Raw genomic sequence first — 26,337 nt, 5'->3', positions numbered from 1 at the left:
CTACACTGTTTTCCTTCCCACGCTGGAACCATCCACACGGTTGATTAGCTCTCCTCCGAAGACCCGTTTTCAGGGCGAGGAAACAGACCACTAAGAGAAAGGACACTGACATCGTGAGGAGAAACGAGAGAGTTACACCCGGTAACCGAAGACGGACCGCCATCAGAGATGTCGGAATCCGGTCCAAGCTGAGACACCCCGTCGGAGACCTTCAACACGTAATTACATCATTCTATTCTGACCCATAAGAGCAGCAGTTCGGGGCAACGTTAGGGTTAAAATAAGCATAGTTGACAAATGCACCAAAGTGTGTTTTTCTCTCTCTCACTCTCTCTTTTAAAATCCCAATTTTGTGTAACACGTGTCATATTGTGTTGGTCCCCTAGGGACCTGTTTTATCGTGACCTATGAACCTGTGGTCTGGGACTGAACTAGCCTGTGACCTATGGACCTGTGGTCTGGGACTGAACTAGCCTGTGACCTACGGACCTGTGGTCTGGGACTGAACTAGCCTGTGACCTACGGACCTGTGGTCTGGGACTGAACTAGCCTGTGACCTACGGACCTGTGGTCTGGGACTGAACTAGCCTGTGACCTACGGACCTGTGGTCTGGGACTGAACTAGCCTGTGACCTACGGACCTGTGGTCTGGGACTGAACTAGCCTGTGACCTACGGACCTGTGGTCTGGGACTGAACTAGCCTGTGACCTACGGACCTGTGGTCTGGGACTTATCCAGAGAGATGTACAGTTAGTGCATTCATCATCATGAGACAGAAAGGTGGGACAACCAGATACTAGTCACAGTAAGGACATTTCCTCAGCAATGTCAGCGCTAGTTAGAAAAGACAAGTACCAGTGTTGAGTTCAAGAAAGGCAGGACAAGTTCTCTGGTGTTCTCTAGGTTTTTATCTAGTTATCTAGGACAGGCAGGGGGTATACAGTACAGGTATGAGGGAGTGGCAGACAAGACAAGAATATCAACCAGAATACAGACAAAACTTACCATGAAGGCCGGTACTACAGGTTGGCTAAACTTAGCCTTGAACGTGTGGATCAACTGCTTAGTTTCAGCGTTGTAGAAGGACAGTTGTCCTGAGGAAGACCAAGAGAAAACAAAACAGAATTCAAACTATTGTATCCACGTCACGTCATGCACAGAGAGAGCACGATGTAAAGTGTTTTCTGGTACTCAGGAGAAAAGCCCAGTTTGTAATCACTTCCTGGGGAAGAGAGATTAAATTTAATATGGCCGTATCCGATGGCCTGTGTATACGTGTCACGGGTCGCCGGCGCCTGAGGGATATGGTATTCCACCCTGACTGACTGTAAAACACACCAATCTGTACCGCGTAGAACAATGAGGACCCGCATTGTAACTCAGTTGGTGAAATTGTCAGTACAAGATACCACAGGTATAGCTGCATCAAATGTATGGATCAACAACGAGTCCTAGCTGCATCAAATGTATGGATCAACAACGAGTCCTAGCTGCATCAAATGTATGGATCAACAACGAGTCCTAGCTGCATCAAATGTATGGATCAACAACGAGTCCTAGCTGCATCAAATGTATGGATCAACAACGAGTCCTAGCTGCATCAAATGTATGGATCAACAACGAGTCCTAGCTGCATCAAATGTATGGATCAACAACGAGTCCTAGCTGCATCAAATGTATGGATCAACAACGAGTCCTAGCTGCATCAAATGTATGGATCAACAACGAGTCCTAGCTGCATCAAATGTATGGATCAACAACGAGTCCTAGCTGCATCAAATGTATGGATCAACAACGAGTCCTAGCTGCATCAAATGTATGGATCAACAACGAGTCCTAGCTGCATCAAATGTATGGATCAACAACGAGTCCTAGCTGCATCAAATGTATGGATCAACAACGAGTCCTAGCTGCATCAAATGTATGGATCAACAACGAGTCCTAGCTGCATCAAATGTATGGATCAACAACGGGTCCTAGCTGCATCAAATGTATGGATCAACAACGGGTCCTAGCTGCATCAAATGTATGGATCAACAACGGGTCCTAGCTGCATCAAATGTATGGATCAACAACGGGTCCTAGCTGCATCAAATGTATGGATCAACAACGGGTCCTAGCTGCATCAAATGTATGGATCAACAACGGGTCCTAGCTGCATCAAATGTATGGATCAACAACGGGTCCTAGCTGCATCAAATGTATGGATCAACAACGGGTCCTAGCTGCATCAAATGTATGGATCAACAACGGGTCCTAGCTGCATCAAATGTATGGATCAACAACGGGTCCTAGCTGCATCAAATGTATGGATCAACAACGGGTCCTAGCTGCATCAAATGTATGGATCAACAACGGGTCCTAGCTGCATCAAATGTATGGATCAACAACGGGTCCTAGCTGCATCAAATGTATGGATCAACAACGGGTCCTAGCTGCATCAAATGTATGGATCAACAACGGGTCCTAGCTGCATCAAATGTATGGATCAACAACGGGTCCTAGCTGCATCAAATGTATGGATCAACAACGGGTCCTAGCTGCATCAAATGTATGGATCAACAACGGGTCCTAGCTGCATCAAATGTATGGATCAACAACGGGTCCTAGCTGCATCAAATGTATGGATCAACAACGAGTCCTAGCTGCATCAAATGTATGGATCAACAACGAGTCCTAGCTGCATCAAATGTATGGATCAACAACGAGTCCTAGCTGCATCAAATGTATGGATCAACAACGAGTCCTAGCTGCATCAAATGTATGGATCAACAACGAGTCCTAGCTGCATCAAATGTATGGATCAACAACGAGTCCTAGCTGCATCAAATGTATGGATCAACAACGAGTCCTAGCTGCATCAAATGTATGGATCAACAACGAGTCCTAGCTGCATCAAATGTATGGATCAACAACGAGTCCTAGCTGCATCAAATGTATGGATCAACAACGAGTCCTAGCTGTATCAAATGTATGGATCAACAACGAGTCCTAGCTGTATCAAATGTATGGATCAACAACGAGTCCTAGCTGCATCAAATGTATGGATCAACAACGAGTCCTAGCTGCATCAAATGTATGGATCAACAACGAGTCCTAGCTGCATCAAATGTATGGATCAACAACGAGTCCTAGCTGCATCAAATGTATGGATCAACAACGAGTCCTAGCTGCATCAAATGTATGGATCAACAACGAGTCCTAGCTGTATCAAATGTATGGATCAACAACGAGTCCTAGCTGTATCAAATGTATGGATCAACAACGAGTCCTAGCTGCATCAAATGTATGGATCAACAACGAGTCCTAGCTGCATCAAATGTATGGATCAACGAGTCCTAGCTGCATCAAATGTATGGATCAACAATGAGTCCTAGCTGCATCAAATGTATGGATCAACAACGAGTCCTAGCTGCATCAAATGTATGGATCAACCACGACTGCTAGCTCCTAATACTTTAGCTGTGCTTGACTGAGCTTTCCTGCCGAAAAGTAACCAACTAAATAGTCCCCAAAGTGTAAACACCACCTATCTGCCATCTCAGGCACGCTAAAGCAAATACGCAAAAGTATCTGAAATATTTCAAATAATATTTGAACCCAGGTGTGGTCTCTAACATAAACCCACCTGAGTCCAGGTCACAGAAGACTCCGATGCGATCAGGCACGGTGCCGTCCAGGCTCTTGGCCTTGTTGTTGTGCTTGGCAGCGAAGGAGGCCTGCAGCCAGTGGTTGATGTGGATACACCAGGTAGTGTTGGTCTTACCCAGCTGGTCAAACTTTCCCAGGTTCCTGTAGGAGACTCCAACACTGTAGGACTTACAGTCTTTCAGGGCTTTCACCTCCCAGTAGTGTTGACCACAGTCCATACTGGTATCACCTGGGGGGGTGGTGGACAGACATGGAGGCTTATCAATCCCTTGACAGACAGAGCAAACTACACAACTTGCATGTTGGTATCACCTGGGTGGGTGGTGGACAAACATGGAGGCTTATCAATCCCTTGACAGACAGAGCAAACTACACAACTTGAATGTTGGTGTCACCTGGTGGGTGGACACTATGTTATTACAACGTCTTACATAATACCTGGCTGGTGCCTGGACAGGACAGAGAGGACATTTGAATCAATCACTACATAGACTTGCATAGTGTTTTTCTTTGCTGGTGGTCTCTTGGGAGTGGATATGATATAATTATATCGTCATGTTATACCTGGGTGTGGAGGACAGGAAACCTTTTCAATCCCTTGGGAGTGAACAAACACTGACACCCAAAACACGACAATATACAGTAACAGGGAAAACCCTGTTGAACATATTTACAGAGTACCGTGTCCTCTCTTATTAACCATCTGACAGAGCAGTGACAACACACCCCTAAAGTCTATACTATGTGAGTAGTGACTGACAACACACCACTAATGACTATACTACGTGGGTAGTGACTGACAACACACCACTAATGACTATACTACGTGGGTAGTGACTGACAACACACCACTAAAGTCTATACTATGTGAGTAGTGACTGACAACACACCACTAATGACTATACTATGTGGGTAGTGACTGACAACACACCACTAATGACTATACTACGTGGGTAGTGATTGACACAACACACCACCAATGACTATACTATGTGGGTAGTGACTGACAACACACCACTAATAACTATACTATGTGGGTGGTGACTTTGTGTTTGCGTGTGTCTCAAGACACCCAAATACTCTGGGACTGGTTTCCCAGACTCATTTAACATGCTGCTTAGTTCTGTAGTAGGTTTTAAATCAGGGCTATAGGCCTACCTGACATCCACTACGGGTTGGTTGTGCTTAATCAGAATCATAGATGGCACAATGTCACAGTCTAGGAATACAGAGCCTTCAGAAAAGGGTTCAAACCACTTGACTTATTCCACATTTTGTTGTGTTACAGCCTAAATTCAAAATGGAATAAATAAATACAATTCTCACCCATCTACACCAAATACCCCACAATGACAAAGAAAAAACATGTTTTTAGAAATATTTGCAAATTTATTGAAAATGAAATACCTGTATCTCATTTACATAAGTATTCACAGCCCAGACTCTAAGCCCTTTGCACACCTGGATTGTGCAACATTTTCCTTTTTAAAATTCTTCAAGCTCTGTTAAATTGGTTGTTGATCATTGCCAGACAACCATTTTCGAGTCTTGCCATAGATTTTCAAGCAGATTTAAGTCAAAACTGTAACTTGGCCACTCAGGAACTTTCACCGTCTTCTTGGTAAACAATTCCAGTGTAGATTTGGCCTTGTGTTTTCGGATATTTTCCTTCTGAATCCATCTCCCACAACAACCCACGACAACATCCCACGACAACCACCTCTCCCTCAATATGAGCAAGACAAAGGAGCTGATCGTGGACTACAGGAAAAGGAGGGCTGAACAGGCCCCATTAACATCGACGGGGCTGTAGTGGAGCGGTCGAGAGCTTCAAGTTACTTGGTGTCCACATCACCAGCAAATTATCAAGGTCCAAACAAACCAAGACAGTCGTGAAGAGGGCACAACAAAACCTATTCCCCCTCAGGAGACTTAAAAGATTTGGCATTGGTCGCCAGATCCTCAAAACGTTCTACAGCTGCACTATCGAAAGCATCCTGACGGGTTGCATCACCGCCTGGTACGGCAACTGCTCGGTATCTAACCGTAAGGCGCTACAGAGGGTAGTGTGTACGGCCCAGTACATCACTGGGGCCAAGCTTCCTGCCATCCAGGACCTATATAATAGGCGGTGTCAGAGGAAAGCCCATAAAATTCTCAGAGACTCCAGTCACCCAAGTCATATTGTTTTCTCTGCTACCGTACGGCAAGCGGTACTAGAGCACCAAGTCTAGGACCAAAAGGCTCCTTAACTTCTACCCCCAAGCCATAAGACTGCTGAACAATTAATCAAATGGCCACCGGACTATTCACATTGACGCACCCTCCATTTGTTTTGTACACTCGCTGTTTAATATTTATGCATTGTCACTTCACCCCTACCTACATGTACAAATGATCTCAACTAACCTGTACCCCCACACACTGACTCGGTAGCAGTACCCCCTGTATATAACCTCCACACTGACTCGGTAGCAGTACCCCCTGTATATAACCTCCACACTGACTCGGTAGCAGTACCCCCTGTATATAACCTCCACACTGACTCGGTAGCAGTACCCCCTGTATATAACCTCCACACTGACTCGGTACCGGTTCCCCTTGTATATAACCTCCACAGTGACTCGGTAGCAGTACCCCCTGTATAAAGTCCCGTTATTGTTATTTTGTGTTACTTTCTATTATTATTTTTTACTTTTGTTTATTTGGTAAATATTTTTTAACTGCACTGTTGGTTAGGTGCTTGTAAGTAAGCATTTAACGGTAAGGTCTACACTTGTTGTATTCGGCACATGTGACAAATAATGTTTGATTTGATCCCATTTATTTATTTTTTTATCCTGAAACTCCCCAGTGCTTAACGATGACAAGCATTCCCATAACATGATGCAGCCACCACTATGCTTGAAAATATGGAGAGTGGTACTCAATAATGTGTTGGATTGGCTCCAAACATCACACTTTGTATTCAGGACAAAAAGTTAATTACTTTGCCACATTTTTTGCAGTATTACTTTAGTGCCTTGTTGCAAACAGGATGCATGTTTTAGAATATTTTTGATATTCTATATTTTTTCACTCTGTCAATTAGGTTAGTATTGTGGAGTAGCTACAATATTGTTGATCCATCCTCAGTTTTCTCCTATCACAGCCATTAAACTCTGTAACTGTTTTAAAGTCACCATTGTCCTCATGGTGAAATCTGAGCAGTTTCCTTCCTCTCCGGAAACTGAGTTGGGAAGAACGCATGTGTCTTTTTAGTGACTGGGTGTATTGATACACCATCCAAACTGTGGACCACAGAAGGTATTTGCACTGGTGACAGGCAACGCTGCGGACACGAAGGCTGCTTGGTCTAAAGTGGAGGAGTCCTACCCTCACATCACACCCATTGGCTGTGCTGCTCATGCTTTGAATCTGCTCCTCAAGGACATCATGTCACTGAAAACAATGGATACACTCTACAAGAGAGCCAAGGAAATGGTTAGGTATGTGAAGGGTCATCAAGTTATAGCAGCAATCTACCTCACCAAGCAAAGTGAGAAGAATAAGAGCACCACATTGAAGAGCACCACATTGAAGCTGTCCAGCAACACCCGTTGGGGTGATGTTATCATGTTTGACAGTCTCCTGGAGGGGAAGGAGTCTCTCCAAGAAATGGCCATATCACAGTCTGCCGATATGGACAGCCCCAACAAGAGTATCCTCCTGGATGATGTATTTTGGGAGAGAGTGGTAAGCAGCCTGAAACTCCTGAAACCTATAGCAGTAGCCATTGCACGGATTGAGGGAGACAATGCCATCCTGTCTGATGTTCAGACTCTGTTTGCAGATGTAAGAGAAGAAATCCATACTGCCCACTTCACTGTTGCTCCAAGCAGAGGAAACTGCAGTGCTGAAATACATCAAAAAGCGTGAAGACTTCTGCCTGAAGCCCAAACACGCCGCAGCGTACATGTTGGACCCCAAGTATGCTGGCAAAAGCATCCTGTCTGCTGCAGAGATCAACAAGGCCTATGGTGTCATCACTACCGTGTCTCGCCACCTTGGCCTGGATGAGGACAAGGTTCTGGGCAGTCTGACGAAGTACACTTCCAAGCAAGGGCTTTGGGATGGAGATGCAATATGGCAGTGGTGCCAACATATCTCATCAGCCACCTGGTGGAAGGGACTTTGTGGATCTGAGGTTCTTTCCCCTGTACCTCCATCATCCTCCAAATCCCACCAACATCAGCCGCCTCTGAGCGCAACTGGTCCTTGTTTGGGGACACACCAAAACACGCAACAGGCTGACCAATACAAGGGTTGAAGAATTGTCTATCTGGGCGAATTTGAGGCTTTTTGAGCCTGACAACGAGCCATCCTCAACAAGGTTGGAAAGTGACAGTGAAGATTAGGCCTCAGAGTCTGATGTCCAAGAGGTGGATATTGAGGAGGTCCAGGGAGAAGACATGGAAGCCTGAGAGGAAGACAACCAAAGCTTTAGTTTCTAGACTATCATTTTACAGATCTGTTTAAAACGTTTTTGGGAGATGTGATGGATCATTGGGATCATTCAATATTCCCTTTCTTTTGTTGTTCAGTGAAATCATCCCATTTGAAGAGTCAACTCATTTAATCAAAGTTAAATTTGTAACTCAATTGTATTTTTTTTTTCTATTGGAAGGATTTAATCATTTGCAATTATGTCTACTTATGATAAGGTAAAAGGTTTATGTTTCCATAAATATATCCAATGCAAAAAACATCTACATTTAAATGGTATTAATATTACAATATGCATATATTTCCGTTAACGGAAAGTTTCCACCTCTGAATATTCCCCAAAATGTGCAACCCTAGTGGACACCGAGGAACTTATAGCTCTCGACCAACTCCACCACAGCGACATCGATGGGGACTTGATCGCCCCTCCGTTTCCTGTAGTCCACGATTAGCTCCTTTGTGTTGCTGACGTTGAGGGAGAAGTTTTTTGTCCTGGCACCATACTGCCAGGTCTCTGACCACTTCCCCCCTATAGGCTACCTCATCGTCGTGGGTGATCAGTCCTACCACCGTCGTGTCGTCAGCAAACTTGATGATGGTATTGGAGTCGTGGGTAAATAGGGAGTACAGGAGGGGACTAAGCACGCACCCCAGAGGGGCCCCTGTTTTGGATGTGTGCTGATGTGTTGTTACCTTCCCTCACCATCTGGGGGCGGCCTGTACCGGAAGTACAGGATCCAGTTGCAGAGGGAGGTGTTCAGTCTCAGGATCCTGAGCTTGGTGTTGAGCTTGGAAGACACTATGATGTTGAATGCTGAGCTGTAGTCAACAAACAGCATTCTCACATAGTGGATCTTCTTGTCCAGGTGGGAAAGGGCAGTGTGGAGTGCAAAAGAGATTGCATCATCTTTGGATCTGTTGGGGCGGTATGCTAATTGGAGTGGGTCTAGGGTTTCTGGTGTTGATGTGAGGCATGACCAGCCTTTTCTAAGCACTTCATGGCTACAGGCGTGAGTGCTATAAGGTTGGTAGCGTTTACCTACCTATCACAGCGATGTGTTAATGTTGTGTTTACGTACCTAGCAGTGTATAACTCTCCTGTGAACCTGTCTCTGCTACATTACTTTGTTTGCGCGCGCACGTTTACCTAGCACGGTGTAGGACTCTCCAGTGAACCGGTCTCTGCTTCCTCTGATGGCAGGCGACCGAGTCGTCAACGTTCTCTTGGGAGACGGAGTTCCACTTCTACAACCGAGAGGAAGGAAGGACATTACAACATAAAACACACAGACGTTACCCTAACGATGAGTATTACAGTACAACACACAGACGTTACCCTAACGATGAGTATTACAGTACAACACACAGACGTTACCCTAACGATGAGTATTACAGTACAACAGACAAGACAGTAAAGTGAACAAGGATGCTGTGGAGAAGCCCATTTTCCTTTCAGCTAGATATCCAGCTCCAAGGACCAGGAGTTTTCCCACAGATGGTAAACTATGAAGATAAACAACACCCCTTGCAGTATGAAGCGGATGAAGACGGTCTTCCAACGCACTCAAACCGTTTATTAGAACGCAAACAAACTGAAGCTTAGTGGTGATAGACACGAGCGGACGGGGTCGATGGACACGAGCGGACGGGGTCGATGGACACGAGCGGACGGGGTCGATGGACACGAGCGGACGGGGTCGATGGACACGAGCGGACGGGGTCGATGGACACGAGCGGACGGGGTCGATGGACACGAGCGGACGGGGTCGATGGACACGAGCGGACGGGGTCGATGGACACGAGCGGACGGGGTCGATGGACACGAGCGGACGGGGTCGATGGACACGAGCGGACGGGGTCGATAGACACGAGCGGACGGGGTCGATAGACACGAGCGGACGGGGTCGATAGACACGAGCGGACGGGGTCGATAGACACGGGGTCGATAGACACGGGGTCGATAGACACAAGCGGACGGGGTCGATAGACACAAGCGGACGGGGTCGATAGACACAAGCGGACGGGGTCGATAGACACAAGCGGACGGGGTCGATAGACACGGGGTCGATAGACACGGGGTCGATAGACACAAGCAGACGGGGTCGATACACATAGAAACACCATAGAAATGTGTTACAAATCATCTATAACCATATGTCATGCTTTATAAAGGGTTCATAACTGTGTCACATAACACACTATGTCAAATATGATATAAACCTCTGCTTTATAAAGGGTGGCATAAGCACCGCTTAATAAAGGCCTTATTACATCATATTAAATTGAGGCTTCACAAAGCATCTATAACCCTGTGATGCATCTTGGTAGAGCATTGCAACACCAGGATAGTGGGTTCAATTCCAGGGACCACCCATACGTAGAAATGTATTCACGCATGACTGTAAGTCGATTTAGATAATATATCAAATTTAGCAGACGCTTTTATGTTACTGTAAAACATTTCTAGGATGGCCCAACCTCTTGCCCTCCTGGGTGCATAGACAATATTGGGCCTGACCTCAACTTCCCCCATAATGCTGTGCTGCAGGATGACACACTCAAGTGCAGTCACGTTGGTAGGGCCTTTAAAAAATATTTTTTCCCCCCCAAATTCCGTTTTCTTGGTTTTCTTTTTCCAGGTTTCGGATTTCCCCCATTTTTTTTTTTGGTTAGCGGCTTTTCTGTAGTGCAGGAGGAACACGTGTTGTGATTCGGGCCGCCAATGGGACGGACGGAGTTAAAGGCCAGCCACTCTCCGGATTATTCAGAGCCCCATGAAATGACACCATATACACATTCTACAGACCCTACTAGGTACTCTCCATTGGCACATATAATCGTTTTTCCTGTACTTTGACCACAGTAAAAGGCCAGCAACACTCCGGATTATTCAGAGCACCATGAAATGACACCATATACACATTCTACAGACCCTACTGAGTATTCCCTTCAATACTTTTGCTGCGGCATGCAAAATAGTTTCTGCTCTAATCCAATATGTATTCCATATACAGTGATTCACATTGGGGGCATTTCTTTAACATTGGAACATTGTTTTAAAACCCCACATTTAATGCAAGTCACATAAATATGAACACACTTGAATCATTGTTAATGGTTAGACCACTTTTCATATATCATGAATGGTTATTGACACTTTTCTACTATTACGTGGGTGACTTTGATATATATTTTATTTTAATTCTGAAATTCCGTGCCCCGGAAGTACTTTTTTAGTGTTGCTGATCATGTGATGAGTTCGCAAATAAAAAATGCTCCACTTGTGCTGCCAGTGGAAAACAAGTTAACCTTTTATTTATTGTAATTCATTTTAGTTTGTAGCATTTAAGTGTTGCGTTCTCTCACATAATGTAGCTACTTCAATAGTTATTTTAAATAACTTTGGTGGCTTCACAGCAGTGGCAGAACTAGAGTTCTATACATGGAGTTGCCAGGTCTACTTCAGGGGGTCCATAGACCATGACAGAACATTAGTGTGTAACCCTAACCTGGCATCTAAGGAGAGGTAAAATGTAAAATAATAATTCGACATAGTGGGTTATACCACATTTATGAACCCTTTATAAAGCATGGCATACGGTTATAGATGCTTTGTAACACTTATGTAGCGCTTATGAAGGCATGAAGTCTTTATAAGCAGAACCTAATTTAAAACGGACTTAATTTTCTAGTTTTTTTTCTAAGAGAGCATTGTAATCGTGGCTGTGATCGTTGTTGTAATCGTGGCTGTGCTCGTTGTTGTAATCGTGGCTGTGCTCGTTGTTGTAATCGTGGCTGTGCTCGTTGTTGTAATCGTGGCTGTGCTCGTTGTTGTAATCGTGGTTGTGCTCGTTGTTGTAATCGTGGCTGTGCTCGTTGTTGTAATCGTGGCTGTGCTCGTTGTTGTAATCGTGGCTGTGCTCGTTGTTGTAATCGTGGCTGTGCTCGTTGTTGTAATCGTGGCTGTGCTCGTTGTTGTAATCGTGGCTGTGCTCGTTGTTGTAATCGTGGCTGTGCTCGTTGTTGTAATCGTGGCTGTGCTCGTTGTTGTAATCGTGGCTGTGCTCGTTGTTGTAATCGTGGCTGTGATCGTTGTTGTAATCGTGGCTGTGATCGTTGTTGTAATCGTGGCTGTAATCGTTGTTGTAATCGTGGCTGTGATCGTTTTGTTTTTGTAAACATGATATGGAACGAATGAAAACCATGGATATTACAGCTAGTACACTAGAAATGTTACTCACCAAAACCATTTGTTGCAAGCAGGAAAAACGGGTAAAAACAAAATTAATGATGTGCTACTAACTACACATTGATTCTAACTACACATTGATTAACTACACATTGATTCTAACTACACATTGATTCTAACTACACATTGATTCTAACTACACATTGGTTCTAACTACACATTGATTCTAACTACACATTGATTCTGTCACAGAGATTGGTTGGCTGAAGGTAGAGGTTCATTTGATTTATTTTGCCACCATTTCTTTAGAAGGAGAGGGCGAAATAAGGAAAGGTTTTAAGAAAGAGAAACAGAGTTAAGGATGTCCTCTACAGATGGAGCTGCTCTCAGGACAGAATAAGATGTAATCATTTTCTTTGTTTGTGGGCGGCAACCATGTCCAGTTTAACCAAATCAAATGTGCAATGTGCAATGATTTGGACTAAATCAAGAGTTGGTAAAGAGATACCCTCTCCATCTAGTGAAGTTAGTCACACACAGAATCCACACAGATTCTCAATATCAAGCCATTTTCAGGAGGTTGATTCTCACAGACCTCAACGAGCAAAAAATCAACTTTGCTGAAAAGATCCGTAAACTGTTCACACAAAAACCTGGAAGGGACTTAATGAATAAAACATATGAGGGTTTTGGTTTGCTGGAGCGTACGAACACGACGTTACAGGTGGCCCAATGCTACATCCAGGTAGCCCAATTCCACAGGTTGCAGGTGGCCCAATGCTACATCCAGGTGGCCCAATGCCACAGGTTTGACAGCTAGATGTAGCCAGCTAGATGTAGCCAGCTGGATGTAGCCAGCTAGATGTAGCCAGCTGGATGTAGCCCGCTAGATGTAGCCCGCTGGATGTAGCCCGCTGGATGTAGCCCGCTGGATGTAGCCAGCTGGATGTAGCCAGCTAGATGTAGCCAGCTAGATGTAGCCAGCTAGATGTAGCCAGCTAGATGTAGCCAGCTAGATGTAGCCAACTGGATGTAGCCAGCTAGATGTATTTAACTGGATGTAGCCAGCTAGATGTAGCCAGCTAGATGTAGCCAGCTAGATGTAGCCAGCTGGATGTAGCCAGCTGCATGTAGCCAGCTGCATGTAGCCAGCTGCATGTAGCCAGCTGCATGTAGCCAGCTGCATGTAGCCAGCTGCATGTAGCCAGCTGCATGTAGCCAGCTGCATGTAGCCAGCTGCATGTAGCCAGCTGCATGTAGCCAGCTGCATGTCACCCTTTAAGACGGAACCTGCAATTGTTTTTTCAAGATCCTCTTCTAAGAGTATCAACACTGCAGCTTGTAAAACTTCTATCACTTGAGGAAATGAGATCTCAACTTGGCAGACAGTGTCTGTAGTAACAACGCTGCAAGTGTACTGGCCTTTTGACCAATCAGATAAAGGGTGTCCTGTGGAAACACAGCCCATGAGAACTAAACAAAGAAGAATGTGGGAGAAATAGCAGTTGAATGGTAGCCTGGTCCCAGACCTGTGTGTGTCCTGTCACGCCAAAAAGTGACAATGACCATAGAAGTTGGAAAGACATCACACAGATCTAGGATCAGGCTATTTCAAAAGGGAGTTCCAAGTAAAATCAGGATTAGGCCCAATCCCAAATAGATCCCTAGACCCTAAATCCTATGTTGAGAGCTGAGAGGATTTGACAGGTGCAGTCAATATGGTAATAGCTCCTCCTTTCCCTCTGATAGGCTTAGTCGAAGTGTCTACATATTGCTTTATACCAATCAAATCCTCTCAGATCTCCATAAGTGCATAGGGCCTAGGGGTCCATTTGAGACACGTACTTGTTCCAGTTCAGTTCTCACCTGCCCTTGTTCTCCTTGCCCTTGACCTTGCTCTCCAGCCCCTTGCTTCCCTGGGGGTCCCACTCCACAGTCCTGTCCTCTACCTTCAGGTTCAGATGGGACGACGACGAGTCGAAACCGAAGTTAAACGCTGGGGAGGGAATCAAACAATCAACTAACCAAACACGAGATATAGCAGGCATTTTCTTATGTTTTTGTTGCCGGGCAAAACACTTTGTTCAATTAACTTTATATCAATATTGGAATGACTACGTAATTAAGGATCCAAGACAACATCGTGCAACCATCTTACCTCTGGTTTCCAGGGTAACTAACCGTCCTACCTCTGGTTTCCAGGGTAACTAACCGTCCTACCTCTGGTTTCCAGGGTAACTAACCGTCCTACCTCTGGTTTCCAGGGTAACTAACCGTCCTACCTCTGGTTTCCAGGGTAACTAACCGTCCTACCTCTGGTTTCCAGGGTAACTAACCGTCTTACCTCTGGTTTCCAGGGTAACTAACCGTCTTACCTCTGGTTTCCAGGGTAACTGGATCCGAGTATTCTCCAGCTGCTGCCTTGTTGCATGCTCGTACCCGGAAGTTCATGAACTTGGAGTCAAACTTTAAACCTGGGGGATGATTAGCATATTATCTGCTTTGGTTCATTATGTTCTGTAAACAACAAATAGAAACAAGCTTTTACACTTCGATAAAGTTACAAACGTTTCGGTAAAGCAAGACTGGACTGTTCACGTTTTAAAACACAGGACGATACATGAAGAGAGTACAGTCTTAGCCTGGTCCCAGATCTGTTTGTGCTGCCTTGCCAAGTGGCGGCAGGTAGCCCCTCGTTAGAGCGTTGGGCCAGTAACCGAAAGGTTGCTGGATCGAATCCCCGAGCTGACAAGGTAAAAATCTGTCGTTCTGCCCCTGAACAAGGCAGTTAACCCACTGTTCCCCAGTAGGCCGTCATTGAAAACAAGAATATGTTCTTAACTGACTTGCCTAGTTAAACAAAGGTTAAAAAAAGGTTTTAAAAACGCCATTGGAGTTGGCACAAACAGATCTGGGCCCAGGCTACAGTAGGCAAGATGGCACAAACAGATCTGGGCCCAGGCTACAGTAGGCAAGATGGCACAAACAGATCTGGGCCCAGGCTACAGTAGGCCTAAACTGTCAGTTTTGTACCTGACAGTGAGTATTCTGTGGTCTTGATGTTGTCCACCACCTCCCAGCACCGTTGGTCTTTGATGCGTGGCAGTCCTTCGTGGTCGGTCTTTCTGTACTCCAGTATGTAGTGGTCTATCTTACTGTCCTCCACTGGCATCTTCCAGGCTACGGACACCGTGTTGTCTAACACCAGACAGTCCCCTACCTCCATTTCTGGGGCCCAGGGGACTGGAATGACATAGAGAGGAAGGCATCTTTAAAAGCTGGACAAGATTTTTGCATAGGAAGATATTGGTAAATAAATGAGTCTAAGCTTTATTTGGAAAATGTTCTAACTTCATCAATTCGTATGTGACGTAGAAGTCCGTCACTGGCCGCGGGCAGCATTTGGTTCGTTAACGCGCACACACACATTCATCACCCCTCCCTGCTCCATTATAAGATAAGTTAACAATGTGGGTTGACACACAAATTAACTTCTGTCTTAGTACATACATTTCACACTTGTCAGTGTTCATATTTAAGATATGCAATATTTATTATACTTATCAATGTTGTGGATGAGCGCTTTTGTTTGTTTGTTCTGTTCCTCTCTCTCTCCATCTCGGTAGCTTCCGGGTATGCTGGAAAAGGACCCGAGCTAAGGGATTGGGCTGACTTTATAGTGCCTGTCCCAAATGGCTTATTAATGTAAATGGGCATATTGAAAGATACTGTCAGTAGTGATGTAATGTTGTAAATGTTATGTTGTGATATTGTTTAAAAAACGTGTTGCAATGTATATCCTTTAGTATGTTTAGTTAATGGAAAATGTAGGTTTGTATAGTTAATTGCTTAATTAATTAGTGTTAATTGTTCTGAGGGGAGGGGCTAGCCCTACAAAAGGAGCCTCTCTTTCAGTTCATGGGGAGGCATTTTGGATCGAGCTGTGGATGGGGCAGCATTGTTTTAAGCTGTCCCATAAGGTAGACGTTTGATGGCAGTACTGTTGTTTTTGTTCCGGAATCACCTTGTAAATAAACACCTTTGCACAGAAGAACTTTGCGGCTCCGCCATCTTTTTATTTTGATAGAGGTTAGGTTTTCCAGTTTAGCCTTCTGGCCTACTCTACGTGACACGTACATATCACAATCAATAATTCCTATCATTCATGTTGTTTTTTTATTTACATTTTTTTATTATAAAAAAATAAGAGGAGTGTGACAGATCTGTCTTATTAACATGACAGTAAACACCCCCTGGTCCTAACACCCCCCGGTACTAACACCCCCCGGTACTAACACCCCCCGGTACTCACACCCCCTGGTACTCACACCCCCTGGTACTCACACCCCCTGGTACTCACACCCCCTGGTACTCACACCCCCTGGTACTAACACCCCCTGGTACTAACACCACTGTGGATCAGATGGTTTACTTATTATAATAGTTAGAGAGCTTCCATTGACTAAGTTATCCTAGAGGTCAGGGTCACACCACTGGTGTTAACAGCAGCCTTCAGGTTCTAGAGGTCAGGGTCACACCACTGGTACTAACACCACTGGTACTAACACCCCTGGTGTTAACAGCAGCCTTCAGGTTCTAGAGGTCAGGGTCACACCACTGGTACTAACACCCCTGGTGTTAACAGCAGCCTTCAGGTTCTAGAGGTCAGGGTCACACCACTGGTACTAACACCACTGGTACTAACACCAGCTTTTAGGACTTTTTCAAACATCCTGTCTATGGTAGCCCTTTCCACTCACAGCCTCGGTCATCCCGTATATGGGTTGAAAATGGCAGATTCTGTCATTGATAAGCACCTAGATTGGAACGCTGTCACTGTACAGTAACATGTTATACATGCCGTTAGAGCTCAGGCTCTTGGCTTTGACGCGCAGCATGGGTTTAGACTGTCGGACGCTCTGAGAGTGAGCACCGTGCGCGACAAGACGCCCCCATCCCGCCCCCTAATTGGACTACTTTTCCTCATTTGTTGTCCGAGAGTTGAATTCTGTAAATGGAGAGGAGTCGATGTGTTCTGAAAGATGAGACATTGAGAATTATAATAAATACCGCTTTGATGTCATACAAGCAAACCACACACCCGTGAGGCCAAATGTGACTTCACAATTTCCATATTATAAAAGTAATGTCATTTACAGTGTCGTTTATGACCTCTATATTGTATCCATAGTTACAATGATTACATCCAGGCCGCATCACATCCGGCCGTGATCGGGAGTCCCATAGGGCGGCGCACAATTGGCCCAGCGTTGGAAAGACATCCACTTTTTCCCATTTGGGTTGCCAGGTATCCTGGTGGTTAGAGAGGCGAGCCACCAACTGGAGGGTTGCCAGGTATCCTAGCGGTTAGAGAGGCGAGCCACCAACCGGAGGGTTGCCAGGTATCCTAGCGGTTAGAGAGGCGAGCCACCAACCGGAGGGTTGCCAGGTATCCTAGCGGTTAGAGAGGGACCGGACCAACCGGAGGGTTGCCAGTTCGAATTCCAGGGGAAAACATCTGACGGGGAAGTAAACTGGCAACTGGAGGGTTGTTGGTATCAAATCCTAGATGCCATTATCTGCCGTTGTGCCCTTGAGCAAGGCACTTAACCCCCCACAGCAACTGCTCCACAGCGCCCAGTGTGGCAGCCCCCTGCTCCAACCGGAGGCGATGGGATTAAGTAGAAGTAACATTTCGGTTGGACATTAAGTACAATTGACAAATAAAATTATCTTAAATCAGCCATATCAAAAAGACCCAAGTCATCCTGTCAGTGCAATATGTAATAATAATAGTGTAATATGACATGTAGCCTATTTGAAATGATGAGTGTTTCTTACGGGTTCATGTTGTTTAATAAGTTACTTTTCATTGAAATCATATGATTTGGTTTCAATACTTTAAAATCAAATGGTAGGTCCAGCTAGACACACAAATAGATGGATGTCGGATAAATTGTGATTTTCATGAATGGAGCGAATTTGGAGCGGCAGAATATTTTTGTGAGTGAGGAGCGGTTTTTAGCGGAGCGGTTGGAAAAGATGCGGTGCTCCGTGAGCGATGAGCGGGATTTCCGAATGCTCAACTCCGCTCACACGCTCTGGTGTGGCAGGGCCGTACCCCAACAACAGAATGGTGTGGACGTATAACGGTCATTCAAAATATTTACGCGAGTAGACCGCTGATTGGCCATCTCAACCTCCTCAGGAGGATGACATCATCCTCTGAGGAAATAGCTAGCTTTTTTAAAAACAGTCTGTTTGAGGTGGTATTTTGTGTTTTTTTGTACAATTCATGCTTTGGCCACAAATACGAGTATAGGACAAAATAAAAACATTATTTAGGAATGAGTTAACAGAATATTAACTTTTAAGAGTGAGATTTTAACTGGACAGTTATTTTAAAGGGGCATTGCTCTACGCATGTCCATTAATATGCTATTAACCTATATGTGTATTAAAAATGTAGAATTTCGTAATAACACGCAAATACGAGCGTTTCTGCATCTCAACGGTAGAAAACGGGCCAACTACATTGCCTGGTTGTAAGCAAACCACAATATCCAGAATTCAAAGCGATTTCGGGATGTGGAGGACCGCTCCGTGGAGGTGTGAGAAATATAAACATTTCTGAGTTTGCACTTTCAGCCAGAGGCTTTCGAAACAGAACTGAAGTCTCAACTGATGGGGTTGCCATGTCGTCGAACATTGAAAAGTGATGCTATTCTATCGATTTTCCACTTCACTTCAAAGGAGGGAGCTATCAGCTAACATCAGCACAGCAGAAAATAAGTCAAGCTAACGTTAACTAGCTAGCTATCAAACTACATTTGTTTATCTTAACCAAAATCTAGCTAGCTGGCTTTCATAATACGCTGGCTAGACATTCCAAAGCACATCAATGTAAATAGGCAGCTGCTATCTGTGATTTGGAACTTTTCATGCTAACGTTAGCTTTGTTAGGTTACGTTAGCTAACCGTTAGCTAGCTAGCAAACTAAATACCACAGAGGCTAACGTGACTGTGTTCCATTTAGAGTCCGATCCCATCAACATCTTCAGGAGGCATCAACATCAAGCTCAGCACCAGGAACTAGTTTAAGTTACCTAAAATCTTACTAAAATATAGTAAAATCTTTCCATGACATGTGTCTTGTTGATGGTGTGGTTGACTGACTGGTGTCTGTTGGATATGGGTATTGTGTGTGAAGGTTAGTATGCATGATGTACTCACCAGACATGTCACCCATTGAGCATGTTTGGAATGCTCTGGATTGACGTGTACGACAGCGTGTTCCAGTTCCCGCCAATAACCAGCAACTTTGCACAGCCGTTGAAGAGGAGTGGGACAACATTCCACAGGTCACAATCAACATCCTGATCAACTATGACTAGTAAGGATCAAGGGAAAGATGATCGGAGCAAAGTACAGAGAGATCCTTGATGAAAACCTGCTCCAGAGCGCTCAGGACCTCAGACTGGGGCGAAGGTTCACCTTCCAATAGGAAGACGAGCCCCTAAGCACACAGCCAAGACAACGTAGGAGTGGCTTCGGGACAGGTCTCTGAATGTCCTTGAGTGGCCCAGCCAGAGCCCGGACTTGAACCCGATCGAACATCTCTGGAGAGACCTGAAAATAGCTGTGCAGCGACACGCCCCATTCAACCTGACAGAGCTTGAGAGGATCTGCAGAGAAGAATGGGAGAAACTCCCCAAATACAGGTGTGCCAAGCTTGTAGCGTCATACCCAAGAAGACTCGAGGCTGTAATCGCTGCCAAAGGTGCTTCAACAAAGTACTGAGTAAAGGGTCTGAATACTTATGTATATGTGATATTTCAGTTTTTTCAAAATGCCTAAAAACCTGTTTTTGATTCGTCATTATGGGGTATTGTGTGTACATTGATGGGGTGGGGGGAAACAACTTTTTAAAACATTTTAGAATAAGGTTGTAACGCAACAAAACATGGAAAAAGTCAAGGGGTCTGAATACTTTCCGAATGCACTGTACCGCTCCATATACCCCTCCATATACCCCTCTATCCCCCAAGAGGCATAATAAATCCCGTCAAACTGTAGAATTGCAGGAAATGCATTTAAAAAAATGTCAAACAGACTGCTCTCCAATCATGTGACAGAGGTAGAGGCTAGTCTGAGCTGTGATGATTATTTCTGTCTCTTTCTGCTCACACGGTCCAGTGAACATGTCTACTAGCTCTGAGGAACAGCGAGAGCAGAGCAGCCACAGACTGCCTAGTTATACGGAACACACACTGGCCCTCTCATACGGATTACGCAACCACACAAGATTAAAATAACATAAAGATCACGTTATTGGTCAGTTACACACAAGGTCCAACCGAAATGTGGCTTCTGCTTTTAACCCAACACTGGGCGCCCGTGGAACTGTTGTTGTGGGGTTCAAGTGCCTTGTTCAAGGGCATAACGACAGGCAATGGCATTTCCTGCCAGATTTTTCCCGTCAGACCCGGGATTCAAATTGACAACCCTCAGGCTGCTGGCTCGCCTCTCTAACCGCTAAGCTACTTGGAGGCTGCTGAGGGGCGAGATCTGCTCACATCGCCTCCACCTTCCCCAGGAGCCTCCACACCCCCCAGGAGCCTCCACCCCCCAGGAGCCTCCACCTTCCCCAGGAGCCTCCACCCCCCAGGAGCCTCCACCTTCCCGAGGAGCCTCCACCTTCCCCAGGATCCCCCCCCCCCCCCCCCCCAGCAGCCTCCACCTTCCCCAGGAGCCTCCATCCCCCCCAGCAGCCTCCACCCCCCCAGGAGCCTCCACCCCCCCAGGAGCCTCCACCCCCCCAAGAGCCTCCACCACCCCCACCCCAGGAGCCTCCACCCCCCCCCCAGGAGCCTCCACCCCCCCAGGAGCCTCCACCACCCCCCCAGTTCTCTAGTCTAGCCACTTCTCCGACCGATTCAAGCAGTTCTCTAGTCTAGCCACTTCTCTGACCGATTCAAGCAGTTCTCTAGTCTAGCCACTCCTCTGACCGATTCAAGCAGTTCTCTAGTCTAGCCACTTCTCTGACCGATTCAAGCAGTTCACTAGTCTAGCCACTTCTCTGACCGATTCAAACAGTTCACTAGTCTAGCCACTCCTCTGACCGATTGCCCTCAAAGCTGCTCCAGGTCCACAACGATGTGTACAGGCTAATGTATCAATGCAAACACACACACAGACAATAGTCAGCTTGAGAAGGATTTGTCCTCAAGCTGTAGAAGCTACACAAGCAGTTCTCGCCTCTCAAGCTACTAGTAACCCAGTCACTATACAGCCATACATCTACACAGCCATACATCCATATATCTACACAGCCATACATCCATATAGCTACACAGCCATACATCCATATAGCTACACAGCCATACATCCATATAGCTACACAGCCATACATCCATATAGCTACACAGCCATATAGCTACACAGCCATACATCCATATAGCCACACAGCCATATAGCTACACAGCCATACATCCATATAGCCATACATCCATATAGCTACACAGCCATACATCCATATAGCTACACAGCCATACATCCATATAGTCATACATCCATATAGCCATACATCCATATAGCTACACAGCCATACATCCATATAGCCACACAGCCATATAGCTACACAGCCATACATCCATATAGCCATACATCCATATAGCTACACAGCCATACATCCATATAGCTACACAGCCATATAGCTACACAGCCATACATCCATATAGCCATACATCCATATAGCTACACAGCCATACATCCATATAGCCATACATCCATATAGCTACACAGCCATACATCCATATAGCCACACAGCCATATAGCTACACAGCCATACATCCATATAGCCATACATCCATATAGCTACACAGCCATACATCCATATAGCCACACATCCATATAGCTACATAGCCATATAGCTACACAGCCATACATCCATATAGCCACACAGCCATATAGCTACACAGCCATACATCCATATAGCCACACAGCCATATAGCTACACAGCCATACATCCATACAACCATATAGCTACACAGCCATACATCCATACAACCATATAGCTACACAGCCATACATCCATATAGCTACACAGCCATATAGCTACACAACCATACATCCATATAGCTACACAACCATACATCCATATAGCTACACAGCCATACATCCATATAGCTACACAACCATACATCCATATAGCTACACAGCCATACATCCATATAGCTACACAGCCATACATCCATATAGCCACACAGCCATATAGCTACACAGCCATACATCCATATAGCTACACAGCCATACATCCATATAGCCATACATCCATATAGCTACACAGCCATACATCCATATAGCCACACAGCCATATAGCTACACAGCCATATAGCTACACAGCGATACATCCATACAACCATACATCTACACAGCCATACATCCATATAGCTACACAGCCATACATCCATATAGCTACACAGCCATACATCCATATAGCCATACATCCATATAGCTACACAGCCATACATCCATATAGCCATACATCCATATAGCTACACAGCCATACATCCATATAGCTACACAGCCATATAGCTACACAGCCATACATCCATATAGCTACACAACCATACATCCATATAGCTACACAGCCATACATCCATATAGCTACACAGCCATACATCCATATAGCTACACAGCCATACATCCATATAGCCATACATCCATATAGCTACACAGCCATACATCCATATAGCCACACAGCCATATAGCTACACAGCCAAATAGCTACACAGCCATACATCCATACAACCATACATCTACACAGCCATACATCCATATAGCTACACAGCCATACATCCATATAGCTACACAGCCATACATCCATACAGCACATTACAACAGTAGTTTATGGAGGGATTGACTAGCATGAGAAAGGACTACTGCCCAGGTTAGTTCCCTGAGGAAATTGTTATTTTTCTGGGTTATTTTTAGTCTTTGTTGAGTGGCTAGCTCTGAGCTTGGGGCGCATCTACATTCAGGGCTAGTTCAGTCAGAGTAATATTTAGTGCAGAGCTCAGTGCATCATCTGGGGTCGAGCGCTGGTGCAGAGCCTTTAGGGACCCTGTATGACACAGCGCTGGGAAGAGGAGGAGAGGGGGAGTCATCGTCAGATGATCCTGGATCTGAGCAGCACAGATATCACTAATATTCCAATAGGAGGGCCAGTCATTATAACCCTGTAAAGACGAGGCTTGGTGCTCCCTAGAATCCTCTAGAATATCTACAAAAGAGTCCGAACAGATCTGTTCTACATTCGACCACGAAGAGAAAGTCTCTGGAGAATCTTTGGATGACTGTTGTGGCAGCTGATGCTCTGTTGCTCTGAAAGAAAAATAAATTAGCTGTCTGTCCATTCCTCCCTCTGGCTGACTGAGATCTGTCTGCCTGTCCATTCCTCCCTCTGGCTGACTGAGATCTGTCTGTCCATTCCTCCCTCTGGCTGACAGATCTGTCTGTCCATTCCTCCCTCTGGCTGACTGAGATCTGTCTGTCCATTCCTCCCTCTGGCTGACTGAGATCTGTCTGTCTGTCTATTCCTCCCTCTGGCTGACTGAGGTCTGTCTGTCTGTCTCTGTCTATTCCTCCCTCTGGCTGACTGAGATCTGTCTGTCTGTCTATTCCTCCCTCTGGCTGACAGATCTGTCTGTCTATTCCTCCCTCTGGCTGACAGATCTGTCTGTCTATTCCTCCCTCTGGCTGACTGAGATCTGTCTGTCTGTCTATTCCTCCCTCTGGCTGACTGAGATCTGTCTGCCTATTCCTCCCTCTGGCTGACTGAGATCTGTCTGTCTGTCTATTCCTCCCTCTGGCTGACTGAGGTCTGTCTGTCTGTCTGTCTATTCCTCCCTCTGGCTGACTGAGATCTGTCTGTCTGTCTATTCCTCCCTCTGGCTGACTGAGGTCTGTCTGTCTGTCTCTGTCTATTCCTCCCTCTGGCTGACTGAGATCTGTCTGTCTGTCTATTCCTCCCTCTGGCTGACAGATCTGTCTGTCTATTCCTCCCTCTGGCTGACAGATCTGTCTGTCTATTCCTCCCTCTGGCTGACTGAGATCTGTCTGTCTGTCTATTCCTCCCTCTGGCTGACTGAGGTCTGTCTGTCTATTCCTCCCTCTGGCTGACTGAGATCTGTCTGTCTATTCCTCCCTCTGGCTGACTGAGGTCTGTCTGTCTGTCTGTCTGTCTGTCTGTCTGTCTGTCTCTCCCTCTGGCTGACTGAGATCTGTCTGTCTGTCTATTCCTCCCTCTGGCTGACTGAGGTCTGTCTGTCTATTCCTCCCTCTGGCTGACAGATCTGTCTGTCTATTCCTCCCTCTGGCTGACTGAGATCTGTCTGTCTGTCTATTCCTCCCTCTGGCTGACAGATCTGTCTGTCTATTCCTCCCTCTGGCTGACAGATCTGTCTGTCTATTCCTCCCTCTGGCTGACTGAGATCTGTCTGTCTGTCTATTCCTCCCTCTGGCTGACTGAGGTCTGTCTGTCTGTCTGTCTGTCTGTCTGTCTCTCCCTCTGGCTGACTGAGATCTGTCTGTCTGTCTATTCCTCCCTCTGGCTGACTGAGGTCTGTCTGTCTGTCTGTCTGTCTGTCTATTCCTCCCTGTGGCTGACTGAGGTCTGTCTGTCTGTCCATTCCTCCCTCTGGCTGACTGAGGTCTGTCTGTCTGTCCATTCCTCCCTCTGGCTGACTGAGATCTGTCTGTCTGTCTGTCTGTCCATTCCTCCCTCTGGCTGACTGAGGTCTGTCTGTCTGTTCCTCCCTCTGGCTGAGGTCTGTCTGTCTGTTCCTCCCTCTGGCTGAGGTCTGTCTGTCTGTTCCTCCCTCTGGCTGAGGTCTGTCTGTCTGTCTGTCTGTTCCTCCCTCTGGCTGAGGTCTGTCTGTCTGTCTGTCTGTTCCTCCCTCTGGCTGAGGTCTGTCTGTCTGTTCCTCCCTACCGGTCCCCCCTGTATAAAGGCTCGTTATTGTTATGTCATCTTCTTGTGTTTCTTTTTGATTAGATTTTTATACTTTAATTTATTTAGTAAATATTTTCTTAACTCTATTTATTGAACTGCATTGTTGGTTAAGGGCTTGTAAGCATTTCATGGTAAGTTGTATTTGGCGCATGTGACAAAACATGTGATTTGATTTCCTGTCCTCTATAGCTGATGCTTTTGCAGCGGCTAATGGCGATCCTAATACATACCAAATAAGCAGAAAAAAACGATCAAAGGTAGAAACTCAATTTAACAACAGGCCATATAATTTATGACACCAAAACAGTTCAAATACAGAATTATAATAATGCAAATATTAGCAATCTCATTGTCTATTAGTTTAATAATAAAGAGATGTGTTGTCAGATTGGATGGTTTCAAATGTCAACGAGTTAAAACTGATGTCCTGTACCACATCCACTACGTCTCAGGCACCTGAGGACAACCTGGTCCACATCCACTACGTCTCAGGCACCTGAGGACAACCTGGTCTACATCCACTACGTCTCAGGCACCTGAGGACAACCTGGTCTACATCCACTACGTCTCAGGCACCTGAGGACAACCTGGTCTACATCCACTACGTCTCAGGCACCTGAGGACAACCTGGTCTACATCCACTACGTCTCAGGCACCTGAGGACAACCTGGTCTACATCCACTACGTCTCAGGCACCTGAGGACAACCTGGTCTACATCCACTACGTCTCAGGCACCTGAGGACAACCTGGTCTACATCCACTACGTCTCAGGCACCTGAGGACAACCTGGTCTACATCCACTACGTCTCAGGCACCTGAGGACAACCTGGTCCACATCCACTACGTCTCAGGCACCTGAGGACAACCTGGTCCACATCCACTACGTCTCAGGCACCTGAGGACAACCTGGTCCACATCCACTACGTCTCAGGCACCTGAGGACAACCTGGTCCACATCCACTACGTCTCAGGCACCTGAGGACAACCTGGTCCAC

General features: G+C 45.7%; 1 protein-coding gene across 1 annotated transcript in view; it reads right to left on the bottom strand.

The window, feature by feature from the left end:
• LOC120026453 (FSD1-like protein) overlaps positions 1 to 26,337 on the bottom strand; it is a 66,992-nt gene that overhangs the window by 828 nt on the left and 39,827 nt on the right. The window contains exons 7-12 of the mRNA XM_038971315.1: positions 15,360 to 15,569; positions 14,702 to 14,800; positions 14,193 to 14,322; positions 9,285 to 9,382; positions 3,630 to 3,881; positions 1,007 to 1,095 (exon numbers count right to left, since the gene is read on the bottom strand). Of these exons, the coding sequence (XP_038827243.1) occupies positions 1,007 to 1,095; positions 3,630 to 3,881; positions 9,285 to 9,382; positions 14,193 to 14,322; positions 14,702 to 14,800; positions 15,360 to 15,569 (878 nt within the window). The remainder of the gene's footprint in view (positions 1 to 1,006; positions 1,096 to 3,629; positions 3,882 to 9,284; positions 9,383 to 14,192; positions 14,323 to 14,701; positions 14,801 to 15,359; positions 15,570 to 26,337) is intronic.

This window comes from Salvelinus namaycush, chromosome 31, assembly GCF_016432855.1.
Source record: "Salvelinus namaycush isolate Seneca chromosome 31, SaNama_1.0, whole genome shotgun sequence".
NCBI classification, from domain to species: Eukaryota; Metazoa; Chordata; class Actinopteri; order Salmoniformes; family Salmonidae; genus Salvelinus; species Salvelinus namaycush.
This window is presented reverse-complemented; position numbering and strand designations above follow the sequence as displayed.